The following is a 12208-nucleotide window of genomic DNA, read 5'->3' as shown; positions in this document are numbered from 1 at the left end:
CTCCATTCTTCTCCTTGCTCTTAGAATATTATTCTTTAGGAACACGCACTCATCTTGAGCTCCTTTCCCCATGAACTTCTCCTCCCATGGGACCCTACTGCTCCTTCCTCTGTGCTTACAAAAACCTGCTTTTTTGAAGTCCCAGATATGTAGGTGCCAACATTATACAGTCTTCCCTATTGATTAGTGTTGAGTCGAGGCTCTGCTTTGCAGCCTCAGTTGGGGAAGGGGGACCCCTACATGCGGGTCACACAAATGGGCAACGCCTTTGTCATCAGGGCCCAGGTGACAGGACTGGCCCAGGCATTTTGGGAGAGCTTCCGCAGCTGGCTCAGATTCCCCCTTGTGGTGGCTGGCCCTCTGTTTGGCCCCAGTGCGGAGGCTCTTGATTCTGTTGCCAAAGTCAGCTGTGCCCCAGCTCCGTCCTCTGACGACTGCCTTCTCTCCTTCCCTGGCAGCCTCCTCATGCGCCTGCACGAGACGCTGAAGCAGTGCCAAGATCTGAAAACAGAAAAGGGGCAGACAGACCGGAAGATCAGCCAACTCTCCGAGGAGAATGGAGACCTCACCTTCCGAGTATGCGAGTGTCTGCTTTCTGCTGCAGAGCCTGGATTTTAGAAGGGGGAGGGGGAGGTAGCAGAGGGAGGCACTCCTGCCCTGGAGCCACGGGGGAAGCCTGTTTCCTCTGCCCCACTTGAGGTTCCATATCCTCTGGGCAGAGGAGTTGGCACCATTTCCAAAGGAAAGGGGGAAAGGATCAAACCAAAGCTGTCCCCATGTTTTCTCTTAGCTCCGAGAATTTGCTCGCACCCTGACAGAGCTGCAAGAAGCCATGAACGAAATGTGTGAAGAACACAACACAGCCCTGAAGGAATGGGAGGAGCGGAGGAGTCGCCTGGAAGCAGATCTCCACAGTGCCCTTAGCGAGAAGGTGAGCAAGAGAAGAATAGGCCCACTTAGATGGAAAACCGAGAGCAATGCTCTGTGCCCAGGCTGCCCATAATGGGAAGGAAGAGCCCAGCGGCGTGCCAAGGCTTGCTTCTAGTCAGGCAGGTTGATCCTTGAAACACAGCACTGGTCTCTGAAGAGGACACACAAGAGAGAGGTTGCGCTGCGTGTTATTTATTTATATCATTTATATAACTGCCCGTCTCACTCAAGTGATTCTGGGCAGCTTACAAGATTAAGAACAAACAACCCCCCCCCCCCAGTTCCCTCTCTTATAGCACTTCCTTCTGATAAAGTTTTGACCCCCCCCCCCAATTATCAGCACACACAAGGCAGGATCAGGTGTAGTATCAGGTGAAGCTGGAGGCTGCTCAGTTGAAGGACCAAGCCTGGAGGGAGGGCTGGGAGCAGTTACAGGTGAGCAGTGCTGGGCTTCCCTTCAGGGGTGACACCTGCAGGCAAGTGGGAAGGGTCGTGACACACAGGTCCTGCATTGATTATGTTCTTTCCCCTCCCCTGGATGACTGGGGAGTGCCCTGGGGATGATCTGCTCTTTTGGAGGGAAGAGGAGAGGGGCAGCTGGGCTTTCATCGCTTGTCTCTGTGTGGTTCTTCAGAGATGCCTGGAAGAGAAAGTGGAGATTCTGCAAGGGAAGATCTCTCTGCTGGAGGATCAGCTAGCTAAGCTGAATGAGACTGCTTCCCTGCCTGTGAAAGGAGAGGTCATGGGCGATGTGTTAAAGGTAGGAGCGTGGTGGTCACAGGACCAGCTCCCCCAAGGAGATTGCTCGAGTTTGATAGACGGGAAACTGTTGATCCGCCCTTGATGCCATTTCAGGGTCATCTGTAAAAGATAAAGCACTTTCACTGCCTTTGGGAAATATCTGAAGAACCTTCCCAGGGTCTGCCTTGCCTGAGCAATCTCCTTTGCTTCTCGATATGATTCTTACTGTAGCATAATTCTGAAGGACTAATTCCCAACTCACCCTGGTGAATGAACTAATGCATTAAAATAGCTTTTTCAAAAATTTAAAACAGTGGCCACCTTGTAAAAGCGCTTTTTAAATTTTTTAGATTTACCTTTGGCTTTTCTAAAATATTCAAGGCTGTTGCAGTCAGGACAAAACTGTGAGTAGTAAAGTTAACAAAAGCAGGAATAAAACCTAAAAAAGAGAAACTCAGTAGCAACCCAGAACAGTTTTGGGATGCTCAGCAAAAGTTTTCTAGAATGAAACTCTTCATCTGAGATCTCCCTTGATAGAAGGTTCCAGGTCTTCCTAGGCCATTTCCATCTTCCCAAAAGGAATTTTCAAATGTAGGCAGAACATCATAGAGAGAGGGAGGGGGGGAGAGAGAGAGATGAATGCAGTTCTTATGGCATTACTCATTCAAAATTTTACTCTGCGGCTTCATAGAGCACATCTTATGGAGGAATCTCCCAGTGCAATACTTTGTGGTGTTCTCCATATATTTTAATTTAAATTATCAGCCCCAGGTGGTGTGGCCAGTGGAAAGGGATTGTGGAAATCTAAAATATCAGAAGGACGCCCGGTTGCCGCCGTTTGGAATACTCTGCCTTCGTCACTCCTCTCCCAAAGCTCTCAAAGAAAGATGAAATGAAATACTAAACCACCCCAATTCATTTATTGAAGCACTTGTGTAAAGGTCAAAATCTTAAAAATAGAAATTCCCCTGGAAAGATCAATAAGAGAAATTGCCATGACTTGGTCATCCAGTTTGAGCTCCAGAGGGAATGGGGAGAAATTTTCCCTGAGTTCATGCTGAAGAGCGGAATAGTCACAAGTACCAAGGACAATCAGATTGTTCACACATTGCATTAAGCTGTGGTTTGTCTGTTGAATAAGCATGATTGACCGGGATTCACACAACATGCTAATTTTTAAACCATTGTTTTCTGAGCAGAATGACTGGGTTCATTTAATGATCTAAGTCCAAACCAAGCAAACCCCACCTTAGCATGTTGGGTGAACCTGGCCTAAAGGAACCATATCCTTGTGCTTTCCATCTGAGCAGTGAATGTCTGACTCAGTACATGTCACTGAAAAGTGATGTTCACGCTGCAGCAGAGAGAAAGAGAAATCAGTCGCCCTCACATGACTCTCTTGGATAATAAGCTTGCTAATGCTTGCTTGTCCCACAGCTCGAAGGCCTGAATCAGCAAGTGGCGAGTCTCAGCAGCAAGCAGGCTGAACTGCAAGCAACCATTCTTCGTCTTGAAGAAGAGAAGCGCCTCCTCGAGGCCAATCTTCAATCCGAAAGGAGAAGCTTTGAATCTGAGAAACTCCAGCTTACGGGCCTCCTGACAGAGCTGCAGAATTCTAGCTCTGAAATTTCTCGAGCCAAGGAGAAGCTGGAGCAGGACTGCCGGGCCCAAGAGGAATGTTTGATTGCTCAAGCCAACACCCTCACTGCAGAAATTGGGAAGCTGACGGGCTTCCTTCGCCAGAGGGACGAGGAGCTGCTGGCTCTGCATCAGCAAGTGGAAGTGGAGAGGAACCAGAAGAGTCAATTAGCTGAAGACTTGCAGAAGAAAGAGCAGATGTCTCGGGCAGCTATTGAAGAACTGAGCCACCAGGTGGATCAGCTGAGCAGCTCTCTGAAGCAGAGCAATGAGAAGATGGCCCAGGTGGAAGCAGCCAGTCAGGAAGAGTACAACAGGATAGCCCAGGAAAAGGAGCTGGCTGTAAGGCAGCTCCAGGAGAAAGAAGTAGAACTGTCTTCCCTGGCAGAACGGCTGCAGTCTCTGGAGCAGGCTCGGAATACTTCTGCTCTGGAGACCCAGCAGGAGAAAGCTGAGATGAGTCAGAAGATCCAAGCATTGGAGGCTAGAGTTTTGGCCCTCACGGCCCAGTGCCAGCAGAGTGAGGCCCATGTAGGAGCCATTCCAGCACTGAAGAGCCAGTTGCGAGAAGCTCAGCAGAAACTGGCTGAGAAGGAGAAGCTGGCCAAGGAAAATACTCGCCTCCAGGAGCGGCTGATGATCCTCGAGGAGTCCGTCCGCAACACAGAAGGCATCCTGGAGGATGAGAAGAGGAGAGGAGCAGAGTCCCTGGAGGGCAATCTCCGGCAAATAGCAGAGCTGGAAGAGCAGATCCAGGAGCTGACCAAACACAAGGACCAGGCTATGCAAGAAATGGTTGAGGAGAAGGCCAAGAGGCAAGCTTTGGAGGGCCAAATGCAGCGACTGGAGGATGAATCTAGGAACAAGTTAGAAGAGCTTCAGCACCAGTTGACTGAGTTGTCTTCTGCCAAAAGGGAGCTGACTGAACGTGGTGGGCTGGAGCAAACTGCCAAAGCCCTCAGTATGGGTCAGGAGCAAACTGGCCAGAAGCTTCAGACTGACCAGAAGAAATTGGCAGAACTGGAAGCCCAGCTAAAAAGTCTCAATGCCCAACACCAAGAAGCTCTGGCTGCTATTCAGGCCAAACTGTCTCATGCTGTTTCCCAAGTCAAGGAGAAGACAAACTCAGAAGAGAAGCTCCAAGCCAAGGTGGCCACTTTGCAGGAGGAGTTGGCTGCAGCACGCCAGGAAGCAGCCAAGTGTGTGGCCCAGGCAAAGAAGGATGGGCACAAAGCAACCCAGGCCCTTGAAGTGGCCACTAGAAGTCTGGCTGAAGAGAAACTCAAGAGAGATGAGCTGGAAGCCAGAGTGAAGCAGTTGGGAGAGCAGAGCAGTAAAGATCTGACCACTGCGGAGTCCAGTTTGTCCAGCCTCAGGTCTGCTCTGAAGGAGAAAGAGCATGAGGTGGAACAGTTCTCTGCCCAGGTGAAGATGCTGAAGGCCAAGTTGGAGGAAGCCATGCAGCAACAGAAGCGTGAGCTGGCTCAGCATGAGGAGGAAGCCAAGCGGCTGGCAGGGGAGGAGGAACGAGCCAAAGCAGAACTGGCCACAGAAAAGGCCCAGAAGGCGGCCCTTGAGGTGCAGCTGCAGAACATCACGAATGAGCACCGGGTGGAGGTCTCAAGTCTCCAGGAGGAAGTGGCCAGGGCCCAGGACCTGGTGGGGGAGAAAGAGAGGGAACTGGAGGAGCTGCGGCTGAAGAACGTCTCCCGCTGTGAGGAGCTGAGGGATCTGCAGAAGACAGTTAGCAAGCTAAAAGGAGAACTGGCTTCTGTGGAGGCCCTGAAGGAGAGAGAGGCCAAAATGGAGAATGAGCTGCAGGGATTTCTGGAAGTGGCCAGAACCCGGGAAGCAGAGATAGACAGCATGAAAGCCATGATTCTTTCCAAGGACATGTCGCTCAAGAGCCTGGAGGAGCAGAAACAACGCTGGGACAAGGAGTGTGCCTCCGTCCGGGAGTTGTATGAGAAGCAGCTGAAGGAGGGTGAAGCGCTCCATAGTCAGGTCAACAAGCTTGAGAAGCAGTGCAAGGAGCAGCAGAGCACCATTACCAAATTGGAGAAGATGACAGCAGCCTCGAAAGAACAGCAGCACTTGGAGGCAGAAGTGTTAAAACGGGAAGCAGGGCAGCAGAGACAGAGGATCTCTGAGTTGGAGAAGCTCCTGGAGGCTTCCAAGGCTACTGTGGAGAAATTGAAGAGGGAGCTCCTTGACACAGGAGAGGAGCTGGCCCGAAGCAGAAAGGCCATGTCAGGAGCTGAGGAAGAGCTGACTTCCTTGCGTACCTCAGCTCAGGAGAAGGACAGGTCGGAGGAAAGCTGGAAGGAGCAAATGTCACGGTATCGCCAGGACGCTGAGAGGAAGGCTAGCCATATCAGCAGCTTGGAGCAGGACAGGTCCATCATGCACAGGCAGCTGCTGGAGAAGGAAGCTGAGAGCAAGGACCTGCGGCGCCTAGTCATGGCTGAGTCTGAGAAAAGCAAGAAGCTGGAGGAGAGACTGAGGCTCCTCCAGTCTGAGATGGCCACAGCTGCTGCCCGAGCAGCAGAAAGGTGCTCGGCTATGAAAGCGGAAGCCCAGAGCTCCCAGGAGCAGGCTGAGAAGCTAAGGCTGACTATGGACACCCTGAAGAAGGAACTGAACATGCTCTCCAAACGGGAGGAGGACCTCTGCAAAGAGCTCAGGTCTTGCCAGGAGAAGGCTTCCCAGAAGGAGCAGCTCTTCACAGGCCAGCAGCAGGAGTTGGCAGGAGCTCAGGCTTTGATTGGAGAGCTGATGCCCATCAAGCGCTTGTACCAGCAGCTCCAGGTTGAGCAGGCCTCCCAGGAGGACAAGCATCGAGAAGAGGTTGAGCAGCTGCAGAAGGCCACTGGCATCTTGCAGGCAGAATTGAGCAGAACCAAGCTGGAGCTCTCAGAGCTGTTCTCCATAAAAGAAAGGTTCCTCAAACAAGAGCACATTCTCCAACAGCTTCAGGTGGAGAATGGCAGTTACACAGAGCAACTAACCACTCTCCAGCAGGCTCACACACAGCTGGCCGAGGAGAACAGAGAGCTAACTGAGAGAGCCAGTCATGGGCGGCAGTGCCTGGATATGGAGTTGGCACAGGCCAAGCAGAAGCATGCTCTGGAGTTGGAGGCTGCCAGATTGGACTCTGAGAAACTAGTGGCTGGGAGCAGGCGGGAGGCTGAGGAGGCCCAGAAGAAGCTGGAGACAATGGCTAAGCTGTATGAGGACACCAAGCACCAACTGAGAGTTCAGGTAAGCCCTTTTCTCACCCAGATGTCCTTTGAGATAGGAAGAGAGGGAAACGGAGGAGATGCCATTGCTTTATCCAGGGAGGAGCGGCAGTTTTTTCTGCTGTGCAGAGTTACACCTCCTCATTTGATCATCTGAATCAGAACATCTCATGGGATCTCCTCCAGATTTAGCACCCTGACAAGTGTCTGATCCCAGTTTAGAGAATGTGCAGTGGAAGTCTTCCCTTCCAGCGGTGTTGACTTCAGTTACCATCAGAGTTGAAGTTCACACAGCTGGAGGGCATGCAGGATAAAGAACACACTTGGTGTCTAGAAATCTGTCCCCTTCCCATCCTATCACTGCAGTGACTGCTGGCTATCCTAGCCTTTATCTCAGAATGTTGGCGGGGGGGTGATCTTCTTTTCTAAGGAGAGGGTGTGGAGCAGAGCCAGCTGGTTGGAATAGCTCAGGGGACTCCCAGATTTGGTTCATAAGTTTGATACTGAACATCTGACTGCTTGGGAGGCATCTCCATCCCCTTCGTCTGCCAGAGATGGGGGCGTAAATGAACAGTGCTAACCGAGCACCGTGTTGTTACCTGGGGCTTGTGGCATGAAGAGGTGGGCCCAGCAGGCTCTTATTTCTGATCTCTTAGGGTGGAGCCTGGGGGTGGGAGCGGGGAGAGTTGAGCTGACCTCCCAGCACTGTCACAAGCTCTCTGGATTGCTTCAAGTTGTGGTGTCCTGACATCTACAGTCCTTGCTTCCCCCCAACCCTGCAGGCAGAGAAGCTGGAGCTGCATCAGCGAGAGCAAGCTAAACAGGTAATGCGTGCCAGGTACCAGCTGCTTAAACGATGACCATGCCCAGCCGGAGCTGCTGCCTCAGCCTCTCCTTCCGTGGTGGATGCCATCTTCCCTTGTGAACTCTTGGCAGTGGGGGACTGTTGAGGACAAGTCTGGAGTGGTGGTTTGCTCCTGGAAATGAGGCCTCTTGGCTGTGGGGTAGAAGAGGGGTTCATAATCACCAGCTAAACTCTTGCCTTACAACGCTGCATCTTTTGCCCAGTTGTCTCTGTGTGCCGGTCAGCCAAACTTTCCCTCCCTTGAAAAGAAGAGCGAAGGCTCCCTGCCCTAAAGGCAAGACGGAGGCCATTGCTGGAAAGCCATCTGAACTCTGCCCGAATTCTCCTCCAGCAGGTCTGTTTTGTGGCCCTAGTGCTCCCCGTGAGGCGTTCATTGGCTCCATGGAGTGGCTCCCCCAGATATATCTTTGCCTCTTCCCAAGAACCCTAGTGAATTTCTTCCCTGGGCAGCCACGGATGACATCCCTCCCCCGAAAAAGTTGCCCTTGAGGGGGGGCCTGCCTTCACCCCCTCCCTAGTTTCTGGATCCCTTCCCGAGCCTGATCCTGCACTGAGTGAGGCTGTCTTACGGCTGCATTGAGATGCATTTGAGCTTGTGTATTGGCCCAGGCAGCGACTGGCCTGTGTGTCAGAACCCTTCCTGTCCTTGAGATCTCCTGGAGGCCAGCACCCATCTTCCCCAGCCCCTCTTGAGGTGAGAGTGAGTGGTGGGAGTTGAGGTCAAGCCCCCCTGAAGGGTTGCGGTAGACTCTCCTGTCTCCCATTGATCATTTCCACCCTGGGGAGTTGCAGAGCTCTTTAGGCAATCTGGGAAGCCCCAGCACCAGTGCTTGGCATGGGGGGAGGCCCCAGTGTGCGGCAAGAGCAGGGCTGCCCCACCGCCTTCCAGCTCTGTCCCTGCGCAGTGTGGTTGTGCTTCAGAGCCTAGAGTGAGAACGCCCTTTCCGTCCTGAGAGGAGCAAACCAGTTTTGACCAGCATCTTCTGAATCCTTTCCCAGATGCGCCCAAGGCCAATGGCTAACAGAGGAGTGGGTGCTTGGTCTCCACCACTTACAGTGTTTCCTGCTTGGCTAAAATTGCTTTTCCTCCTGGGGAGATGGCAACTCTGTTTGTTTGTTTATTGCATTTATATGGCCACCCATCTCACAAAAAGTGACTCTGGGTGGCATACAACAATCATCATAAAAATATAAAAATCATTATTAAAAATGAAAAACACTAAAAATTAAATATATAAACCACATAGAGTAAAAAGATCAACCACAGCGGAGCCATCTAAGAACATCCCTGGTCCCCTGGGACCCCCGGCCTGGAGACACAGCCAGGACTTGAGGGACCTGCGGAATGTTGAGAGGGATGGAGCTAACCTAATTCCAGGGCGGGGGAGAATGTTCCACAAGGCGGGCGCCACGGCAGAGAAGACCCGTCCCCTGGGACCCGCCAAATGTAATTCCCTGACAGGCGGGACCCGCAGCACGCCTTCTCTGCCGGACCTGATGGGACGGGCAGATGTAATCGGGGAGAGGCGGCCCCTCAAACAACTCGGCCCCATGCCGTGAAGGGCTTTAAAGGTCAAAACCAGCACCTTGAATCGGACCCGGAAGCAAACTGGCAACCAACGCAGCTCGCGGAGCAGAGGTGTAACACGTACCGCCCAGGGGCACACGTAACTGCCTGCGCCACCGCCTTTTGCACCGGCTGAAGCTTCCGTTCACTCTTCAAGGGCAGCCCCGCGTACAGCACATTCCAGAAGTCCAATCAGGAGGTGACTAGGCCTGAGTGACTGAGCAGAGGCCCCCAATCCAGGAAGGGGCACAACTGCCGCACGACCCAAAGCTGTGCAAAGGCCCTCCTAGCCACAACTGCCACCTGCTCTTCGAGCAGGAGTTGTGAGTCCAGGAGGACCCCCGGATTGCGCACCGGGTCTGTCTGGGGCAGTGCCACCCCACGCAGCACCAACTATGGCATAGTCCTAGAACCCCAAAACCCAAAGCCACTCAGTCTTGCCAGGGCCCAGCTGAAGCCTGTTGTTCCCCATCCAGACCCTCACGGCCTCCAGGCACCGGGATAAGACATGATGGCATCATTTAATTCACCAGGGACAGAGACGTATAGTTGGGTATCATCAGCATACTGATGTGAGGTCACCGCCTGGGCCGTGCCAGCCTTCCATCTTTCAGTTTTGCTCATCAGAGAAAACCTGCCTGGCCCTTCTGCAGGAAGGAGGGGTCCCAGAGCGCCTCTCTGTGCAGCGCTGGGCGTCTGGAGGCTGGGAGGGCTCCAAGGGGGCCAGGCAGCTCTTCAAGCTGAGGGGGAAGGCCTGGAATAATTTCTCCTCCTCCTCTTCCTCCCCCAGGTGGACGAGCTGAAACAAAAGCTGGCTCAGCAAGAGAAGGCTGGCCAGGCCCATCAGCAGAAAGCTAAGGTAAGCCGCGGGCCCCGGAGCGCGTGCAGCCGCTTGGCCCTCCAACACGAGGCACCAGGCCACATCCCCTTTAGTCACAAATCTCACCGATTGGCTTGCACAATCTTGTTTGTTTGTTTAGTTTGCACTGCGTTCTGCTCCACTGGGTGGTTTGCAAACAAGAATTCCAAGGAAACCCAAGATGCAGCAGCGAGAGCACGGCAGTATAACAGCAGCAGGGCGTTCAGCCACCCCAAGGAGCGCGGAATACAAAAGCAGGCGAAAGCCCAACGGCCCAGCTCCTCCGTAAAGCTAAAATAAAATACGACCCACCCCCAACAGTCAATCTAAATGGACTCCCTTCCCCAAAGTCAGCTTGAACAAACCTGCCTCGACATTCTCTCCAGAACCCAAGGGGGAAGGGGCCAGGCGAGGTGGGCTTCCACCACGCTGGGGCCATCAGGGAGAAGGGTTGACCCTGGGCCACCCTCTCCCTGATCCCGCAGGGGCAGGCCCTAAGCATCCTTGCCCTGGGAGCGCACACAGATGGACCTGATTGCTTTGGAGGACCCTTTTGATCCCTAAGGGAGACCTTGGGGTACAGAATTAGGCTCTGCTCTGGGGTGGCACAGGAGGTTGAACCATAAACTGCCAAACTGGCTACAAATGCAAATAGAAAAGCTAACCAGAGTTCAGGAGGGACACATGTGGAGCGCTTTGGTGGCTACAGCTCAGCTGTATCTCAGTTAAGGCTCGATTACGACTCTCCCGGTTGAAGCATTGGCTTCAACGAATTTGGGGAGGTGGACCCCCAGCCCAACCAGTTCTGACGGGCAGATGCCAGTCGTCTTGGAAGAAGCAAATAACGGATGGGCTGGCTTGGAGGAAGCCTGGAGGGAGCGTTGGTAGAGAATTTGATTGTGATTTGCAGAGAGGCAGAGCCAGCCCTTCTCATCTTTGCTGTGACAACCTTGCGCACTCCCCTTTCCCATTCCCCCAGCACTGGGATCGTTTATTAGACCCGTCTCGCAGAAGGGCCTTCGCAGTGGCATGTGAAGCAGCGCTTTCTCTCAGTGGTGCTGCTGCGCAGTTGCAGTGGTGTCCCTTACCAAGAGCGCTCGCGTATCTGCTCAGACTTCCACATTGAGACGGGGCGCAGGGGCTTCTGAAATGGCCCATCTGTCAGTTTTGCAGGGCAGAGTTGATCTCCCTCTAATTACAAGCAATTTCAGACCACACTCGTGGCAATTGCACACTTCCTGTTCAACAACCAGGTCTCTAGAACTGTTGCCAAATTTTGTGCCATCACTAGGGCAATTAGAAGTTTCTGGACATGATTGTTTCCTGAGGTGTGTCTAGTGCAGGCGTGAATAACTTATTATATGATTAACGCAACACAATGGATTTTATAACTTCTGTGTGTTTGGTTGATGACCGTATGTCTAATGAACTAAACTAAGCACGGTTAACCTTCACCAAATTTAGCACGTTGCAGCTGCTTGATCTTTAATGTAGCCAGCCATGCCCTCGTTGCAAGGCTAAAAGGGGAAGGAAGAGCCTTGTGGGTCTTTCTTTGCCCCTGGAAAAGGAGGCTGAGGTGCAGAGGCAGGAGGCAAACCCTTCTGTACCCTGCCAGGCGTCAAGTTGAAGCCTTAAATCCAGGAGAGGAAGAAGCGTGAAAAGTCGCCCAGGGCCTGGGGCAAATAGCTGCCTGGGGCTGCCTGACTGAGGCACTTTTCCTCTCTGGGGTTGTGAGGAAGCCACTGCTCTCCCTCTCCGTAGGTGCGTGAAGAGGAGCTCCGGTCAGAGATGAAGCAGCTGAAGGAGAAGACGGCAGATCTTCAGACTCAGCTGGCGCAAAAGGAGCAGGCCACCGAGCATTACAAGGCTCAGGTAGCAGTCCGAGGCGGCATCTGCTGCCTCCAGGCCAGGGGGAGGGAAGGGCTCCCCTCCGGAGCTCTCAGCACGGAGGTTGGATGGGGCCTTCGCTTCCTTGCCTGCAGATGGAGAAGGCAAAAACGCACTACGACGCAAAGAAGCAGCAGAACCAGGAGCTCTTGGAGAAGCTGAAAGGCCTGGAGCAGCTGGAGAAGGAGAACACTGAGCTGAAGGCGGAATCGGAGCGCCTCGCCAAGGAGCTGCAGCGCATGGCCCTGCAAGCCACGGAGTCAGAGCTCAGCCTGAAGAACCTCACCAGCCAGGTCCGGGTCCTGCAGGCGCAGGTATGCCGGCGGGGGGGGGGGGGACCTGAGTGTCTGCCGGGCTTAGAGCACCCACGTTCGGTCAAAGGCCACAGCTGCAGCAGCCCAGGCCACAAGGGTCTGAAGCGGGGGTCCTGCAGCAAACCCGCCTGGGACCAGGAAGGCCGCTGGAAGCCACGCAGCCAAGGC

At 53.4% G+C, this 12208-nt stretch overlaps 1 protein-coding gene across 3 annotated transcripts in view; it reads left to right on the top strand.

The window, feature by feature from the left end:
• Nucleotides 1–12208, top strand: part of NUMA1 (nuclear mitotic apparatus protein 1) — a 74889-nt gene that overhangs the window by 53692 nt on the left and 8989 nt on the right. For all 3 annotated transcript variants that reach the window (XM_088140367.1, XM_088140368.1, XM_088140366.1), the window contains exons 11-18: nt 459–576; nt 791–931; nt 1565–1690; nt 3109–6570; nt 7331–7372; nt 9771–9839; nt 11601–11711; nt 11822–12040. In XM_088140367.1, the coding sequence (XP_087996493.1) occupies nt 459–576; nt 791–931; nt 1565–1690; nt 3109–6570; nt 7331–7372; nt 9771–9839; nt 11601–11711; nt 11822–12040 (4288 nt within the window). The remainder of the gene's footprint in view (nt 1–458; nt 577–790; nt 932–1564; nt 1691–3108; nt 6571–7330; nt 7373–9770; nt 9840–11600; nt 11712–11821; nt 12041–12208) is intronic.

This window comes from Python bivittatus, unplaced genomic scaffold, assembly GCF_059951505.1.
Source record: "Python bivittatus isolate LINGU-HERP-01145 unplaced genomic scaffold, Pbiv_v1 ctg000340_np1212, whole genome shotgun sequence".
In the NCBI taxonomy this organism is placed as follows: Eukaryota; Metazoa; Chordata; class Lepidosauria; order Squamata; family Pythonidae; genus Python; species Python bivittatus.
The sequence above is the reverse complement of the archived record's forward strand: the minus strand, read 5'-3'. Positions and strand labels throughout refer to the sequence as shown.